Source organism: Chamaea fasciata, unplaced genomic scaffold (genome assembly GCF_029207755.1).
Source record: "Chamaea fasciata isolate MVZ Bird 193981 ecotype frontalis unplaced genomic scaffold, bChaFas1.0.hap1 SCAF_2, whole genome shotgun sequence".
Classification (NCBI taxonomy): domain Eukaryota; kingdom Metazoa; phylum Chordata; class Aves; order Passeriformes; family Sylviidae; genus Chamaea; species Chamaea fasciata.
In genome coordinates, this window is record NW_027094087.1 from 36981343 (window position 1) to 37001839 (window position 20497).

The following is a 20497-nucleotide window of genomic DNA, read 5'->3' on the forward strand; positions in this document are numbered from 1 at the left end:
GCGTAAGTATAACATTGAAACAGATTGTGCAATTTGTCTCTTAATTTCCAAATAAACATAGGAGACAATGCAATTAAAATTTGGAATGTAGAAGCGCACACAAAAATTTTTGTTCAGAACAATGAAAGATTTGAACCTGTAAAGAAAAATTAAGTCCATCTGAGATAATCAGTGCATGCACTGACTAGCTTAGCACATTAACTACCAACAGCTATATCAAATTTCTCTAGTCTCTCCATCTGTGTGAGTACTGTTGATTGGAAATTTCCTCGGCATCAGAAAGAAACATTTCCAGCACCATCAGCACTCTCTCATTCCTGGAGGTAACGGCTCTCCAGGAAAAAATGATGGTATCATCTTTCTCCTGCCATTTAGCCCTACTTCTCCATGTGTAACTCTTCCTTGCAAAAAGATGCCTTTCCTGCATGAGCTCCAGAAACTCCCAGATCCCCAGTGGATTGTTTTAAGCTTTGCCATCATCCCTCCTCACGGAGGTAGAGGTCAGGCAGACACATCACCTATTCTGCAGCTCACTGCAGTGGGGCTGCAGCCAATACCAGCACCCACCACTGGAGAGCAAATAATATCTCGCTCCTTTGCGTCATAGTTTGCACCATTACAGTTCTACACTGATTAAAAAAGCTGTGATGAAAACCAAATTGCAACCTTCTGAAAAGGCTGCGGAATAATGAAATTAAGGGAACCACAATTATATACTCAATTACCCGGTATTGTTATTTGAAAAAGCTGCCATTTAAGAAACTCATTTCTAAATCATGAGCTGTAGTAAATTACTTCACTGTACATCCTAGATCAATTTAAGGTCAAACTAAATTACATTTTGAGTAACTCACTGGTCTTTGAACAAGTTTCAAGATTCTAATGCAACTTTAGGGTTCAAAAAGTAACTAACTAGATAATGAAATTATCAACCTCAAAAAGTTCACATTCATCTATAAACTAAAGCTAAAACATTCTAATCAATTCTTTTGCTCCAAAATTTAAACAGTATACCATGCTCAAAAGTACTCCAATGCAATAGTAAATCAGCACAGAAGAACTTCTATCAAAATGGAGAAAGGCACAAAAGAGTTAAGTTTTATTTTGTAAACTTACTGGTACTAAGGATGGAAGAATTGTTCAGATATAAAAGCTGAAAATTATGTCTGGTTTTATAAATTCTTATGCTCTCAAAATGCATTGTTATTTTTACCAATAATTCAGTTAATATTCCTGCAAGTGAAATATTTCCAAATATTAAAAGTCTTTCATCTTTCAAAATTACTTTTTCCTATGCTTTATTTTAACAGTATTTATGATAGAGTATTTTCAAAAACATTGAATTTCTACATTAGGAAACTGAAATTTTACCTTAGGAAATTATTTCATTTCCGTGAAACTCCAACTTTCCATAGTTCTATGCACATGAAAGAAATGAAATATTTAATACCGCTGCACAACGTAGGGATTCCAAACAAATGAACTTTGTGATAAGAAAATGGCAAAAGAAACTAGGAAATTAGTAATAAAAGAGATCTTGGAAGGACATACAAGCACAATCTTTCTCAGGCCCTATCAACACGTATAAGTAGCCAGTTGAAATTTTTAATAGCCCAGGCAATACTGAAGATCACAGCATGAGTTCCAAATAGAGGACAACAGAAGTATAAAAGCTTTTTTTAAAAGAGCAGGTGTTTTCATGAAGAAAAAGAACAGCAACAGATAATTCTTATCTTTTAATTTCCAGTGAATTACATCAAAACCCAGGTAATATTTTCCTAATGTTCAGTACCCCATGCAGGACTTATGCTTTCACAAACAAAGAAGGGTGAAGTGATTCTTGAAGCAGTTACTGACACCTTGAGCATTATCCAACTCTCCAAAATATGCGCTATCCCTCTTTGGTAATACTGTCAACCACTGGCCTCTATAAAGTCTCTTCAAGGTCCTCTAATTTCATAGCTACCTGAAGTGCATCAGTGAGAAACACAGTATCATGACTTTCCTGATTCAGCCCAGGAACTGACACCAGCAATGGATGTATTCTACTGACTCTGCCCATAAGCACAAGTATCTGGACTCTGTTATTTGCAGATTTTTTACAGTCAATTTTAGAACTTCACTTTAACTTCATATATGACCTTTGCAGAAGCTCTGTCACCAGCCACTGGCTTGCAGCACAGCAGCACTCTGAACTGTGAAGACTAAAGAAGCAGAACATAAACTTCTCAGCCTATTTTCCTCAAAATACTTCGTGCATCATCTACATGCCCAATGGCAAAGAATTTCTCAATGAAGTGAACTACAATTCTCAGTTAGTAAAATATAATATTAACTTATTTATGCCAGTATTTTATCATAAATCACTATTTATGATTTCTTTCTTTAACTTACAATATCCAGTCCAGTACCCACTGCCCCAGTATCTATTAATGCTGTACCATTTTCAAGTACAACAAAGTTGTGGAAGGAGACAGAGAGGTATGCTAAATTGCCTTTGGTTGAAAAAAAGAAAAGCTATTCCTTCAGACGACAGTGATGAAACTGAAATTACATGGCGTTTTGTTCATTGCTTCAAATATGTTTGATGTCTTTACTCCCAATTATACAGCTTTAGTTTTTTTCTCTTTTGTACATACACAATATTAGTACATGCACTATCCAAATTCTTCAGTGTCAGATAAAAATATTGTTAGAGGCATCTAGCAAGTGGTTTTCTTGAAATTTACTGATATAGTACAATAGATATTTTAAACAGGTCACAGGAAAGTGGTCTGCAGGTAGGATAAATACATTTACTAGAAGAGGAATACAGAAAGTGCCTTGGTGCTTTAGTGCCTGAAAAGCTGCTGTGCGACTCGCCACCAGTCAGGGAAAAAGGCTAACTAGGATTTTAGCAATAGCTAAATGCAAGTTTTTTGATCGCAGCTATTAGTTTGGTGATTTCTAGTCTTACTTCATATATTATAGTTTCCAGTATAAGGAATGATCACCTACTGCTCTCTACTGCTGTGTGAGACTCAATGAACCTGACTTTACACCAGAGTGGTTAGGGTCTGCTTCATAAATTTTCTCTCTCTATTGTTTTGTGGTCTGCATAAGAAATACACAGGCATATATCTGAATATACATAATAATCCCCTTTGTTGCACAATGCATTTTGCAGTTTATTTCTGTGATATTATTAGAGAAAATTATTTTGATTCTCAGCTTGTGGGATAACTTTATAGTTGCACATAAGCCAGCAGGCAGCTTTATGGAAACACTAAGCCTTTCCAAAACACAGAACAGCAAATATTAATGATATCCTACCTTGAAACTCCTTCTCCAGTCTTCTCTAAAGCTTCAAAGGAGGTTCAGCACGTCTAGTGCTTGCAAACTCAACACATAGAAAACCAGCCTTAGATGAACTATCCTGAAAATAACCATACCAGTTTTTCTAGGATCTTTATTTGCAAAGTGTAGCTATTCCAAGCAACAGAGCTGAATAAATAAGTTACAAAAAAAGTAAGCTATAACTTCTCTTTGTTCTCTTTTATCTAAGAAAGAACCTTCCATAACGAGTAGAAATGAAACCTTGCCTGCCTAAGGATTTAACTTTTTATTATATTTTACGTGCTGGCAAGTGAGAGGGGCAATATTCAGCACTGAGAATTGATTTTGAACTTGCTCCACAAACTTGCTCTAGGTTCATGGCTTTTAGATTTAAGTTGGAAAATCAAGAACCACAGGACCCAAGATCCTTTTAAGAAAACTTCTCACGCTTTTTATTGTACATAGTCCTTTGTTGCAAACTAGTTGAAGACTGATTATCTTCAATGAATTCAAAATGTTACCCTGCACTTCGGTAACCAAATCAGTAATACTGTATTCTTGCTTTATATTTTGCTATCAAGCACTTTGTTTGCATTTAATCATAGCAATTATTTCTATTGTGCTTACCCCCAGTAATGTTATGTTGTATAGAATGACAGTTATTTGAGCGAAAACAATTGCTCACAATAATTTGTGTGTTTATTTTTATTGTGATTATTGCCATTCCAGCTCTCTCATGGCAAGAGCAGAGCACTCTAAGTTATGCATATACACCATTCAATAACTAAGCTGTTCTTTTCCTTGGGTTTCAACCACCTACTGATTAAAAAACAAAACACAACAACTGTGCACAGAATGAAAAAGTAAACAAAAATTTTAAGTTCTCTTCTTACTCCTCTGCTAACTGCCAATGAAAATTTTAAGAGTAACATGGGAAAATAGCTACCGTATTCATTTTTGTATTGAACTATCAGATATATTACCTTCTTTGTTTGGCAAGGAAGGGCTTTTAAAGACATATATATTTACCAGCATGTGTTAATAAGAAACTGACTCCCCCAGCACTGTACGTCGACTGAAGTCAGAGAACACTTCTTCTTTTTCTCCCCACACACCCCCCTCTCACCCCAGTACGTCCTTGTCAAAATACAGAGTCCAGAACTGTACTGACACTTAAACCATTGAAAGCCAAGATTTATATGACAGCAAAATGACGCCCTTTGTCTTGCTTTCTGACAATTTCACTGTCCTTTTTGCTTCCAGTGGATACTGAGTTCACAGATGCAGAAATCTCTGGAAAATGACTCTGAGATCCCTTCCCAAATTTTAATGTGTACTTCTAAGCCCAGCACTATTGTAAGCACAGTTTAAACTACCTTCCCCTTGATGGATAAGAGAGATACAGCACCTTCCAGCACCTAAAAGGGGCTTACAAGAAAGCTGGACAGCTGGACACTTTGCTCAAGTGCCTGGAGTAATAGAACAAGTGGTAATGGTTTTCAACTAAAACAAGGTAGATTTAGATTAGGTATTATGAAGAAAATTCTTCAAGGGTGTAGTTAAGCACTGGAAGAAGTTGCCCAGAGAAGTTGTGAATGTCCCACCCCTGGAAGTGTTCAAGGTCAGGCTGGAGCGGGCTTTGAGCAACCTGGTCTATTGTAAGGTGTCCTTGCTTATTGCAGGGAGGTTGGAACTGAATTATCCTTAAGGTCCCTTTCAACCCAAACAGATGTGAAAGAGATTGTATGAATGTTAGCATTCTTTTATACTGCATGTAAAAAAAAATTATCTTAAACATGAAGTATTGGAAAATGCCTCCTAACATCAGTCTTTTTGGTTTATGAGAGTACACCAACTGCAAGTTTATTATGGCCTGCTTGTATTAACATGTGGAACAAAATATGCATAAGAAAGGACCCTTAAAACTAGCAGACAAAAGAATGGCACCTAAAAGCTGTAGTTTGACAAATGCAACACAGAAAAAGGCAAATTTTAAATACACAGATAAAAGGGCAAGGACAGTAACTTACTGGATTCATTTTTACAATCAAGATGGATATGCCCAACACTTCAGGTACTTTGCTCTGCTTTGATGCAGACACTACCAGAGTTACACGGGACAGTAGTTCCTTGCAGCAATTAAATATATAAAGAGTAATTTCTAAAACAGTGACTTATGGGAATGGACCTGAGATAACCCAAAATATACAGGATTCTGGTTATTTTTCTCCTACTGAAGAAATGTTAACGCTTCCAAATAATTCACAGTTCTCCTAATTCCACAGCACACTCTTATATCCTCGGAAGGCAGGTTAATTTATCACTACTCCACAGTTTATTTGGCACAAAGATGAATAAGAATTATATCTTAGAAATCCAGCTCAACAGAGCCATGAAAATGAATAATTTTAGTTCCCATTCATGATACTTTAACCTTTCCTTAACCTCAGCTAGTGGCCTTGAAATTTCTTTCTAGCTTATTAAATATTATTTTGACTTGAATTTGTTAAAAATTAACTAACTGTACAGACAGGACTTCAACACAATGAAGTCCAAAATTACTACCTCTTTTTCCCAAAAGTAATACATCTAGAATCTGTGCTTCTGTAATCAAAAGTCATTTGTGTCTCTGAGCAGCATCCTAATTCTACTGAACACTTCCACAAAGTAAGAAACTTCTAGATGGCCACCTTGAAACAGGATCTAAATGTTAGATCATACTCCACATACACTTAGAACATACATTTAACTGAACAATAAATTCTTCTAGCCTAGTCTATCTTAAGTACCCGGTCTGAAAATTAAACTCCTGCCAAATTCTCAGTGGTGCACTTTGCAGCAAGCATTTGCCATCATTTTGCCTTCCAGCAAGAAATATAGTGTGTAGCTATCAAATATGGATAATTAAAGTAAACATAAACCACATATTTGCAGCTTCCTTCACCACTTAGACTTTAGATCTGGAATACATCATGTCAAGCTGATTACTTGTCACGTAACAATAACAGCTCATTTGATACATTTATACCAATAATCGTCTGGCTTCTTGGCTGGTATCACAGATGAATTATGTCCAACAATTAAAGCATAAAATAAAGGGAAAGGCATAGAAATAAAAATAGAAAAATAAATGCAGCAAAGTCACAAAACATAAAGTCTGTGGCTACTGAATAAGTAGTGGATAAACACAGAATAGGAGAGTGACTGGCTATTCAAAAAAAAAAAAAGCAAAAATGGGAGGTTGAAATCTGAAAGGTCACAGAAGATGCAACCAGCAAGGTACCAGACAGGGGAGTAAAAAAGCAAGAAGAACAAAAATATGGCATCTGATCTTTTTCCAGCAAAGACAGAGCCACTTGTGGGGGAAAATGTTGATGGAACAATTGCATACACCTAATTCCTTTGGAAACCTGACTTTGAACCAAGGGGTCTTCAGTAAGGAGGTTCACACCAGTTTAGTAGGACAGCAAGATGATTCAAAGTATCTTTTACTGAAGGAAGAACTATAGCTGAGATAACCTTACCATAACACCCCATATTAAATAAGAACATCACTCAACCTCAAAGAACAAGACACACAATTTTCGACATCAAAAAAACATTATTGTGACAACAGAACAGCTTTATCAGTGAGCATTACTGCAAGTCAAAACATTGTTCCATTGCTTACTGAATGAAAAAATACACAAAATAGTTAAACAGAGAACAGGGGGGCTGTGCTGATTAGTAAAGCAAATTTGCTCTTTTCTGACTGAATGTTAGTATTAGCATGATGAAGAATATGGAATTATATGCTGTGGTGGGATAAAGAAAACCAAAGACAAGAGAGAAGATATTCTACATTTGTAAGCAGTAAGATGTCAATTTGACTCACATACCATAAAAATACACTCTAAAGGTATTCCTCTTTCTCTCCCCATCCCCTAAACTCTAGGAAACAGCTTTTCTGTTTGTGCCAGGACAAAGGTCTGAGACCGAAGTGCAAGTCAGCTCTAGGTTTTAAAAAAAAGTCTAGATAGAATAAGGTTTGCAGGACACAACAGGGAAGGAAGAAACGACTGAATCTTTGAACATGATGTTGAAAACAGAAGGATTAAAAAGTGAATGGGATGTCATTTGTGCGACAGGTTCCTTAGACTTTCTGTAACAGTAAATTAATGTTGCTCATTATCACAACATCTACACTGCGGGACCTTATCAAATGAAAACATATAGATTAATATTCAACACCACTCAACTCAGATTAACCAACTAAGTAAAGCACAGCGCGCTATTACTTTTGGTATGTCCATGAACTCAATATACTTTTCAATTCTGTGTTGTAGCACATGAATAGGGAGGAAGGAAGACACATGCCAATGTTCTGGAAAAAATGGGGAGTTTTTTAAAATGCCAAGCACCATTATCTATTTCCTCTTAACTGTGCACTAAGGAATGGATGTTTTTCCATATGCTGAATCCTTTACTTTCCCCTTAGGACTCTGGATCTTAAAGGAAATTTCAAGTCTATGAAGCACTGAATAGACGTAAAATGCATAAGGGGTATATACAAAAATAGCTGCTCCACTCAGTAAGCATGACAGAAAATCACTGGTTCGTGTGTGACATTTAAGAAGAAACCTGATAAACGACTTTCTCTTCTTAGTCAGTTCATGCATAGAAATATAATGGGCTAAAATAATGGAGAAACACAAATCCATGAATTATTGAAATATTACAAATAAAGTTCACTTTCTATGAGCCAGGATATATATATATATATATATATATATATATATATATATATATATATATATATATATATATATATATATATATATATATATATATATATATATATATATATATATTTATATTTATATTTATATTTATATTTATATTTGTTATTTGGACAAAGAATTTTCACACCACCACTTTAGTATATTTTTAAGCACACAGATGGAAAATACAGAGTGGAATGGATCTAAAAAAATAAAAGCAGGCTTGGTTAGTTTTAAAATTATTGTTAGAAAGGGAAAATGGGATTTAACTGCGGGCAACTGAGCATGATAATCAGCATCACTTCTCACTCTTCCCAAGAAGGATTTATCATATCAAATGCTCAACATATTTCTCGTCTATATTCTTTCAAACATGCCAAAGAGGGAATAAGCACTTCTGTGGTCCAGTTCAACTTGTCCAGAACCAAATACGCAAACCAGATCAGACAAACTGTGCCCTTCCAAGCACCTCCTCTCACTTACTTCCAAGGAGTCTAGCTTGGACAACCACTGCAGCTGTAGAGGTGCAGAGAACAGTTCTCCATGCTAAATTAGACAAGTCGTAACACATATATCACCTTGTCATTAATATCAAGTGTGACCTCAAATCTCCAGAGCAGCGACTGACAGGTATGTTTACACTGTAAATAGTATTAGGAATCTTCTAGTTGCACTTCACCAAAAGTGAATACAATTTGCAAAGGAGACTACAAAAAGGAATCATAAATTGTTTTTTAAAAATATTAATAATTAAAAAGTTAATGCAAATAATTTAAGAATTAAAATAATTATTGCCCCAGAATATGATCAACTGCTTCAGAATACATGAATGAACTGCTGAACTATTTGTTCTTCATTTGATTTGTAAATTATGGAACAAATGTCTCAGAACAAAAATCAAGCGAATTTCATGACAAGCCCTAAATTAGTTTTTCATTTTTCTGTTACAAATCTTTAAAAATTTTCTACTTTTCACTTCAATCACAAATCATAGAATCACAGTCACAGAATGGGTAAGGTTGGAAAGGACCACAGGGGGTCATCTGGTCCAACCTCCCAGCTCAAGCAGGGCCATCCCAAGAGCACATGGCACAGGATTGTGTCCAGATAATTCTTGAACATATCCAGTGCCCAATATTCAAGTCCATAACTTTTCTTTCTTTCCCATAAAAATTTTTTGGGAAAGAACTGTACTCCAAAATCTGAAGTACAAAATCAAAATTTATTCAGAATCCTAACTAACACCTGAATAGAAGAAGTCCAACATAAACCAAAGTAATTAAAAAAACCCCAAACAGATAACGCAGGACTTGTTTTAGCTCTTCAGGAATTTACTTTACAACCTGAACTTTCCATACACAGATTTTAAAATATAAAATTTTGCAATGATGAATGCTAACATTAGACCATTCTGCTAGTCCCTTTGGCTCTATTTGGAAAATGTAATTACACATTAACATCTCTAGAACAATGAGCAACAAGAAACACTTCTAGCACCATTCAAACAAACCACAACATTTAACCATTAATTATAAAGCACAGATATCTGGTATCCATATATTAAAACTGGGTAAAAAAATAATATTTGCACAGTTAAAAAGGACTGTATGTCCATAAATCGATGCCTACACCAATGGCAATTCATAAGACAATTCATAAAGGCACATCAATAGAAAGGACTCATAATCAGGATATATTAACCCTGAAATTAAGAGATTTATTTTCCTTGCAAAGATATTCAAAAAGGTTGGGAAAATCTGATTTCACATACCTATTCCTCATGCCAAAGAATATGACAAAAAACCACACAATGGTCATCTCTCAACCTCAAACCAATGTACACGATCTTCTACCTGGAAGCAAGAATTATGCTCATCACCTCCCCATATCCAAAATAGCCCCAGATAAAACCCCAACATACAGAGGGGAAAAATTAACTGACCTAATCAAATATTATTTTATTCCTTTGATAATTCATAAACAATTATTTTGTGTCAAAGCCCACTTTGATGAACCTGTTAGCAGTCCACATAAATATTTTATATACCATCTGAAATTTTCTTAAATCACTAATTTAACTATTCCATTTTTCTGTCATTAATATTACTCTGAAATGAACAAACTCTTATTAAAAAAATCTGTGTCTAATAACTGATACGTAAGCCTCTTCTATATAAATTATCATCACTTTATTCTAAGACTATGCACTAAGATTTATTAGATCTTAAAACTCCTTCATGTTACCTCTCCTGAAGCTACTCTAAGCAAGTATTTTATTGCCACAATGTCAAAAAACAGTGTAAGACATCTGGTAAACAGAATTTTATCTTGTGTCTAATTGTTCAGCATGGAGAACTGTTCCTTTCTAAAACCAGGTACAGTTAAAATAGGGAAATATTTAGAAAATGTAACTGATAAGCTCAACTGAATAATGCATTCATTCTCCTCTTGGTAAAATTACACACTAAGCTGAGACTTAATGGCAAGCAGCTCAGTAACAGCTCCGTTCATGCTCAGCTGGATCAGTCCTTCAATTAAATTTCTTTCATTTCAAGGTAATAATCAAAACAGCTGACAATTCAAGTGATATCTCCACAACCTCATGCAAATGCCATATTTCTTAATTTTCCTTTTAACAGGAGAACCACGGCTGCAGGAACACAGCCCTAAATTAAGCTATTAAAAAAATAATATTCTAAACTTCATGTGTGGATGAAAGATACTATTAATGCTCAACTCCAGTCTTCTCCATTATATTTGCTGATATTCTTAAGCAGCTATTAGCAATTCACCAAAAAAAATTCCTTTCACTACTGTCTTTAATAAATCAAACACAACTTATTCTTTAAAAATGAAAGTAATGCTAGAATTGTTCTTTTCTATTTTATTCCCTTACTTCTTCAAGGATTTTCTGCCACGTGTTCAGATAAAATATTTTCTCAATACTACTCCTTTTTTTCCCCATACTTCTTCCAACACATCCAGCAAGCAGATTTAATTTCAGTGTCCTTCAGCCAGAAGACATGAGGAGGCCTTTGCTAGACAGTGAGATATTTACATTTTCATTATAGTGGAAACTTATATTCTTACCCATCCTAAATTTTTTACCACAATTCCTACTGTGAGGCATCAGAACTGAATATGTCTGATGCCATTTAGCATCAACACTGACTAAAGCTTGGCAGATCTTCTCTCAATCTCCAAGTTCTCAGCGTATTTTGAAACTGTTAATACAGGAGAATTAATTGCTTAAGCTGAACAAAACCTCTCCAGATTCTCCCCTCCCAGAATCACCATGATGTCAGTACCAAGTAAGCAAGAGAGAGTAAAAAACACTCATGATGTAACAGCAGTTTATTTCAAGCAATGGGCATAACGGAACTGATTTGAGTAAAAAGGGTTTTTTTCTTGTTCTCCCAGAACAGAGAACAAGAAAAAAACGGACCTGTGGAAAGATAAAATTTACAGCTTTCCACATAGGAATACCAAATGATCTTTTAGAAATCCATCCAGGATGACCCAGTTCTTTCAGAAGTAAACTAAAAAAGCTTCACACTTTACCAGTTAATCCCAATGTGCTGGACATACAATCCAATCATGTAACAGGCTTGGCTAAGGGCTGAATCTTGGGCATGATGCCCAGACTTCACCCAAGCAGATGCAGCAAACACAGATCCAAACTATATTTGTGACATGTGTTTTAAATATGTAAAATCAGGGTAAATACTTTTCAACACTATAAAAATTCCATCCTGACCAATATTTCAAAGCATTGAGGTTATTTGACATTCATATACCTCAAATACCAAGGCAGTATCCACATGAAATTGCACCTGCCTATCTCTTCTAGTGCTTTCCAAATCCCCTGGGGACTCTTGTCCTGTTCCTTCTATTTTCATGTGTTCCTAATTTCTTACTTAGCCCATCACAGTGATGCTTAGTCCAACTTTCATTCCTATTTCTGCCTAGCTAGCTAGACATCCAGCTCCCACCTGCTTTCAGCATCCACCAAAACCAGTCCCCCAGCTCTATGCTGGACTTTTAACACAAGCTTTTCTCACCCCTCCACTCAGCGCACCAGGTGCTCATCTGAGTTTGTAAAACAATGTCAGGATTTATGAAGTATGGTGGGATCTTCCAACTTGCCACACCATATGCAGTGAAATCCAATCAAAGATGAAGAGACCTTTGTCTCTTGCAAACAAAGTAGAAAAAAGCAGAACATGGAAATCCAAAAATGCAAAAGATTCTTGTGATCATTCTCCTGCAATGCTAAGTGCCCAAAAGTGAGCAAGTAATGAAAAGGCCTAAGCAAGAGAGATGGCTTTTGGGTGTGTGTTACATTCCCAGACATTTGTCAAGTCCTTACTTAAAACAAACCTCATCAGACCAAAAAAAATGAAAAAAAAAGAAAAAAAAAGAAAAAGAAAAGACTCCTGGGTCTACTTCTGATAAAACAATGACATAATTTCTGAGTAATGCAAAAGCCCCAAGAATTAGTAATAAGTGATTTTTCCTGTCTTCTCTTAAAAAGCTAATGCGTTACTAGAAACACAGCTGAAGTTTCTCTTCTCAAAGAATTATTTTCAAGCAAGCAGATTCCCTCTAATCAGTGTATGACCTCTGAATGGTCCAGACATTACAACATACTCCGTCACTAATATCAAAACCTTTTAATTTCTAAAATTCAATTTTAAAGGTTTTGGATTTTTACTTTCCATTAAAGAAACACTTTCTGAATCATTTTAGGAACCATGTCCTGCAGTTAGACAAAGTGCAGCTAAGTGAAAAGTGACGCTATTTAAATTAATTCTGTTTAAAACCAGTGCTTCAATGAATAATGATGAACAGATGATTAATGTAAGCATGGGAGTGTACACAACTGTTGGCTGTAAAAGTATTACAGCTACTGCATGTATACAAGTTGTAGTAACCAGCTGGGAAAAACCTGAAATGCCATTAGGATAATACATCTCACACAACAGCCTGGCAACTATCAAACCTTTAAGAGCAAACTTTTTATGTTACTTTTTTGTGCCTTGCAGCAAACAATTTAATATTCTCAAATATCCCAGTAACACCTGTAACACTTCAGCAGCTCCATTTTTGAGATTCCTGTCACAGAGGAGTTGCAATGGCATACACAATTTTACTATACATATTTTTTTCAAAGACATAAAGATACAGCATTCTAATGTTACACCTTTATATATACAGTTATATCTTTTGTATATATGTGTCTTTACATATATGTAGCTTATTTCCTTTTTCTACTTTCTTTTCTTGGAGATCATTTCCCAGTCTTCCCTTTTTAGACTACCCCGAAATCACAAAGGTTAATGATAAAATTAAGAAAAAAACCCTGTGGTTGAATATTGTGAAGTCATTTATAATTTTCCCAAGCCAATCAGGGAAATGTGCCTTTAAGCCTGTACACCACTGGCTCTTCTCATCAGACACATACATAAAACTATCTTTCACCTATAAATCCTTGAAGCCTTTGGCTGTAAGCAATAGTTTGGATCTACAAGATTTTTAGCTTTTCAAATCCATTGTGATACCACTACCAGAGCAGGTGATAAAGGGCACATAAAGGGCAACAGAGAGTGAGCAGAAGTCGAGGGCCTCATGACAGCAAGGTGTGGTTAGGACTGGAGATCTTACTGGTGACCTTTTAGTGTGTCCTGGAGAGACACTAAGAAGTGTTTTGAACCTTGAATCTTTTTGATCGAGATGTCTCTCAAGTATTACAAGAGCTACTCATCTATCCCGAGTCTTAAAATCTTAACACTTTGATTATACCTGAAATAGAACACAGGCTGTATGATGCTTCAGGAGATACATACTTCACCATTTAAGAAAAATTTGGGTTTTCTTTTGATTTTTTGATTTCACAAAGCAGATACATTTTCAGAGCAGCAACTTATTAGATTGATGGTATTTCCCTTTGCTTACTGTAGTAATTCAATTGCACAGACATTAAACTTTTTCTCAACAGGCTTGACCTTAAGAAGGTCTGACTGGATGTTAAAGTTTTCTTCGGCAACAATCCTTAGGTGTCATCTAGCACATTAGCTACTGCATTCATCAAGGGAAAGGAGACAATAAACCAAGTATCTTCTCTTTCATCAATACTTTCCCCTAAAACACAAGGTTTAGCATTTCTTTGCTTATTTATCAGTTTTGATTGTTTTTAAGGTATTAACAACTCATTTCAATACAAATGGTGAAGTCAAGAAGCCAGCTTTGTACTAGAAACTATTTTTAAATTTTATCTTTGAGAAAAGGTTGCTACATTATTGAGCACTTTGGCTGGGAGCAGTAAAGGCAAAGCTGAACTTCCCCCACTGTTCATTATCTTCAGGAGTATTGATTCCTAGATGAGACCACACTCACCATTCAATGTCAGCTCAGCTGACTCCTACTAGTAGATCTCAGCCAGGTGTTAGAAAGCAGGAACACAGTTGGAGGGATGGGAAATTAAGGGACAAGCAAGAAAAACAACAGGAGTAACAGGCAGTGAAGGTAGAGATGCAAAACTACTTTGGTGCATTATCACCTAAAATAAGTGGCACTTCATGAACTCTGTGACCAGGCATCCATGTTTGCCAATGCTATTTTATGGATACAGACCCAGCACACCTTTAGGCTTAATCCTTAGATCAACAGAACACAGAAATTATTTCTCCATGACAAGCATGTACTGAAAATCACATAGATAAATGCTGACAAATCTTAGCAATGTGTGTCTCACTTTAAAAAAATTATTTGAAGAATGATTATTTTCCAGTTGGCAGGTTTAGGATATTACCAGCAAAAGATATTGTTGTCAAATAACTGGTCACACCTACTAAAACATTTGTGGTTAAAATACAAATACAACATTAGTTTCACTTATTCATAAAAGTCAAAATGCAGTGAAGTTTTGAAACAAAATTTCAGGTTTGCTAGCCTCTGGAAGAATAAACAACAAAACATATATTTAAATAAGTAGGTCTCAACAAAATGTAATAGTGAATTTTTTAATGGAAGCTCTGCACATACTTACAGGTTGAGCAGACTAATAGTGCTCTGGCCACAAGCTCACTGAGTAACTTCCACTTCTGCCTCACTCTGGAGGTAACAACTGGAATGAGAATCTCTGCAGGGACGTAGAACTGAATCGAATATGTCACAAAAATCCCAAAGGAGTACAGAATTTTTACAGACTGATACAACCTGTTGAAAACATTTACAGTCATGTAAGTGTGTAAGCTGTAAATTCTTAACAAAAAGTTAGCTTGATAATGGCTCTAAGGAGATACATACATATATGAAAAAATATTTCTCCCCAACAAACATGAATATAATATCTTAACTGCCTAAGAAATTGCAGAAGATAAGCCAGCTAGAGTAAATCTTCCAATAAAGTGCAGACAGTCTTACCAGTGTTACTTGTGGCTGAATAAACAAATGACAAAGAGCTATCCATGGCTCCAACAATTTTAAATGCAGATATATTTTTAATTCGTGCCGGATAAACTACAAGCCTTTGGCGCTGCTTGCAGCAAACTGACAGAAATTTTGAGTCTTTTTGTAAGATTTTCTTTCTATGGACATTATAAAAATTTTGAGTGAGGGCTTGGTTCATTTGCCATGGGGTGTTGTGTGTTCACAAATGGGAAAGGGAGTATTTCTCATAAACAACTTGTTTTAACAGAAGATGATGTCAAGTAGACCAAGCACTGAAAACCTTGGGTTTTGCTTCAATCCTTAAGAGCATGTTCAACTGAAGCAAAGCCAACATGCCTAAGTAAGAAAATAAAAAACAGCAGCAAGAGTAGGGAAACAACAAATAGGACCTTAATCTCTGTATCTCTCAAAGCCTGGCAGGGGTCACTTAAAGCATCTCTCTTTGAGTATCACAGTCTGTATCTGCACTAGTAAATAAAATCCAGCCAGGACTGCTTTTGACCCTTTATTCTACAGCCAAATGGCATGGCATGGCAAAAATTGTATCTGTACAGCTCAGCACTTTTCCACCATACTTTCCATGATTCTATATGAGAAAGAAAAGAAAAATAAGCTTCAACTAAAAATACATTTTGACTAATAGGTCTTAAATTATCTGTATCAAATGTTTGGCCATCACTACACAGCTCGGGGAATCTCCAAAGGCACATTCAAGTGGACTATTGAAAACAACTGAAAACTAGAAAAACTATTACATTAATTTACATGTTGACATAATAGTGTAGCTAGTTCAGAAGCTGCTGTTTTTGTGACACACATCTTTCTGACTACTGAGCAGCTTTTAGAAATTTAGAGGGAACAAGAGCTCTGCAAGACTGTCCTTATTCCAGAAGCTTAGATTAATGGTTAAATTTTAGCTGACCAGATACCCAGAATGCACCTTTACTCCTCAGGCTTTAGGCTGCCCCAAGCCTTTACAAAAGTAATTCCTAAAAGGTATTAAAAAATAAGATTCAAAACTATAAACACACCGTAGTTCAAAGTAAGCATCTCCATTACCCTATTTTTCTACAGCTCTTTGAGGATTAAAACTTTCCAAATTTAAAAAATACTTTTTATATTACTGAGGTAATTTTACTAGTAACTCAATATTATATTCCTATCAGAAAAAGATGACTCCTTAGGCTACCTTTTAATAAAAATCCAAATCATTCATATGTGCTAAACCTCTTCTCAATTCTACATTTTAGATTTCATTATACCCATTTTAAGGATAGAAACATTGGCAAGTCGTGCAACAAAACTTGCAGAAGAACACAGTTAGACCAAACAGAGCAATAATGATGCAAAATTTTCACTTGAATTAGTCCCATGTGAAGTCTTGTTGAACTTCAATACACTAATGTTTGTATGGTCATAAACCTTTGGGATTCACAGCAAGGAAACTGCTGCACAAGGACTGTCATCTATATCTTAACAAAGAACAGATGGTGGAAAGAACATCCATATTCAGCCTCAAGAAGAAGATCCAAACAAGAACAAAGAAGAAATTTTTTATAATGAGGGTAGTGAAGCTGTGGATCCCCCATTACTGGAAATGTTCATGGCCAGGTTGGATGGAGCTTGGAGCAACCCAGTCTTGTGAAAGATTTCTCTGCTCATGGCACGGGGATCAGAACAGACGATCTTTAAAGGTCCTCTCCAACCCAAACCATTTTACAAATCTATGAGACCCAAAACAAGGACACTACCAAGTACTAAAGAAGGATTTTTTATAATTTACATCTGCTAATACTGAAAACTACTCTTTAAGTCCATTTTCAACATATTCTAAGTAATATATTATGCTGAGTGACAATTTGCACTTCCAAATACCATCTAAAATAGAACAGCACGAAGTCATTTATCCAAAAGCACTAATCTAGCAGGAATTTTTCAGGAATATGAGCAGTCCTCTATTTAAATTAAACTTAAGAACTTAACTAGTCTAGGGCCTGTGTAGGCCTTCCAGTCAATTCATCTGTGAGGACATCAAATAAAACTCAGAAAGCAGCAGAATTCTAATTTAATTTTCATTATCAGGAAAGGCTTATTTTTAAGACAGGGGTTCTCCAGCTGGAATTAAACACATAAGCCAAGTCTCACTGCTTAGATACATTCCAGGCTCTCTTGCCTATCTTCTTACAAAAAAAAATTCCTCAGCTCCTTGCAATTCCTCTAGTTCAAAATGGCAACTTACTGGCTTTTTACGTGAGGACCAAATAGCAAAATACTGTCCTGCAGTTCACTGGGAATTTGTTTTGCCAGCCCAGTTAATTGCAATCATTTGTCCCTCAGTACTGTATCAGGTAGACCCAGTCCTGCACAGCAACAGCATCGTACATCACAATCCCTGAGCGCACCACTGAGCTGCTTCTCCTAATTTTGTTTGGTGCTCTGGGGTACTCTCCAGGGTAACACAAAAACAGATGACTTTGTTAACTGTGGTTATGTGCCCTGAGTAGCTTTGAGGTTATTACACTTATAATGCCATTTCCAACCCTATAGAGCACCAGTTTCCATCTCTTTTATTATCTGTTTCCTTGCATTAGGCCTGCAAAGCCATCAGAACAAATATCATCATCATCACATCTGCACTGTAGCCAAGAGCTATTTGAAAACTCGTATGTGAACAGCTCTGTTAGACAGCAGGGATGCAGAATAAAGTTCACTCTGTTGCTTCCATGAGCACAATAAAATGCAACAGTGAGTAGCAACCTTAGCTTATTCCACATTCCTCTCACTCCTTGTTTTTTAACAGCATCTCTTTTAAGCACAAACAAACCCAAAGCTACCATTTAAAACAAGCTTTTCACTAATCTTCTAAACAACAAGGACTGCCATGTTTTATTAGAAATAGAAGTATTTTTCCTTTCAGCTGCATCACACAGAACAGATAAACATTTGCAGATTTCTGTTTGCTTTTTTATTTTTTTTAATGACAGAGAATCACAAATTGGTTTGGGTTGAAAGGAGCCACGCATAGTTACTCAGGATCAGGTTATTCAAAACCCCATTCAGCCTGGTCTTTAACACTTTCAGGGATGGGGAGTCCTCTCTGGGCAACCTGTTCCAGTGCCTCACCACACTCACAATACAGAATTTTTTCCTAATTTCTAACCTAAATCTGCTCTCCTTTAATTTAAGGGCATTCCCTCTTGTCCTATCACTACATGCCCTTGTGCAAAATCCCTCTCCAGCTTTCTTGTAAGCCCCCTTTAGGTACTGGAAGGTGCTGTAAGGTCCTCCCAATGACTTCTCTTCTCCAGGCTGAAAATCCTCCAAGCTCCTCAGCCCATTACAGGAGAGGTGCTCCAGCTCTCTGATCATCTTAGGTTGTTCTTTGGACTTGTTCCAACAGGTCAACATCTTTCTTGTGTTGGGGTTTCAGCACTGGACAAAGCACTACAGGTGGGGTCTCACCAGAGCAGAGCAGAGAGGCAGAATACCCTCCCTGGCTCTGCTGCCCACGCTGCTTTGGATACAGGCCAGGACATGTTTGGCTTCTGGGCTGTGAGTGCCCATGGCTGTCATGATGAGCTTTTCTTCCACCCCACGACTTTCTTCCCAGAGCTGCTCTCAATCCACTCTCTGCCCAGCCTGTACCTGTGCTTGGGATTGCCCTGCCTTGCACTTGGCCTTGCTAAACTTCTTGTGGATGTATGTACAAATGAAAGGATATAAATATATATCATGAGCAGTATCCTCAAAAATCAGAACCACAGGAAAAATAGGAAGAGAAAGGGAAGAGAGAAGAGAGAGAAGAGAGAAGAGAAGAGAAGAGAAGAGAAGAGAAGAGAAGAGAAGAGAAGAGAAGAGAAGAGAAGAGAAGAGAAGAGAAGAGAAGAGAAGAGAAGAGAAGAGAAGAGAAGAGAAGAGAAGAGAAGAGAAGAGAAGAGAAGAGAAGAGAAGAGAAGAGAAGAGAAGAGAAGAGAAGAGAAGAGAAGAGAAGAGAAGAGAAGAGAAGAGAAGAGAAGAGAAGAGAGAGAAGAGAAGAGAAAGAAGAGAAGAGAAGAGAAGAGAAGAACACTAAGGCCCAAATCTCAGTTGTTACAATAGCAGTATAAAAGCAAACCAAGCAAACAAGCACCAAGGAATAGATGAAAGTTCTAGCAATGAAAAAAAACATTCAATCTTCAAGACACATTTTTTATACTTTCATGTATTAAACATTGGAATCAGTCTGGCAATTAAATGAAACTTCCTAAGAATATTATAAATGCATAGTTCACATCGACTCCAAGGAACAAAAAGGAAGAAAAGAGAGTGAAAAAGTAACACTTAAAAATTAAGAACATTCTTTACATGTGTTCTCCTCTTTTTCAAAGAATAAAAGAGTCAGCAATCAGCTCACCAAAGCAGGGAGTTTTTCCCCGTAATTTGAGATTTCACTACTTTACTAAGCTACTACAACAGACATTGAACAAGTAGATGCAAATATATAACCTGTAAGACATTATTTGATCAGAATGAAAACATTAAAATACTTTTCAGTTTTAGCACTTTTGCACTGGTCAAATACCTGATTTTGGGCCTATCAGACGAAAGTGCTAAAAAAATAAATTATATTAGAGGATGGTTAGAGTATATCCATCCACAGGCAGACACAAAACTAACAATTCAGCAGTTGAAACCGTCTTCAGTGCATCTTCAGCACGTGACATGTACAGCCCTCATAGCATCAAAAAACAAAAAAGCTAACTAAAAATTGTAGCATCCTCGAGACACTGGCTTCATTCTCCTGACAGCAAGTCATCACATATAGTATCCACAGACTTGCACTTGAACCTCAAACCTATTCATCTTTGATGTCTTCTATTCCATTTGTTCACCTGCTAAATTCAGTGATTACACTAAAAAAGGGCACTATTTACCAGGATATCCAAGGTAAAAGTAGCTCATTTTAGAACTGCTTGACAGCTTGTTGCAAA

At 36.2% G+C, this 20497-nt stretch overlaps 1 protein-coding gene across 6 annotated transcripts in view; it reads right to left on the reverse strand.

The window, feature by feature from the left end:
* SLC36A4 (solute carrier family 36 member 4) overlaps positions 1-20497 on the reverse strand; it is an 86445-nt gene that overhangs the window by 31138 nt on the left and 34810 nt on the right. For 5 of the 6 annotated variants that reach the window (XM_066175678.1, XM_066175681.1, XM_066175679.1 and 2 more), the window contains one exon: positions 15124-15293. In XM_066175678.1, the coding sequence (XP_066031775.1) occupies positions 15124-15293 (170 nt within the window). Of the gene's footprint in view, positions 1-12782; positions 15030-15123; positions 15294-20497 lie in introns of those variants that run through there. The other variant, XM_066175684.1, reaches the window with a different exon arrangement.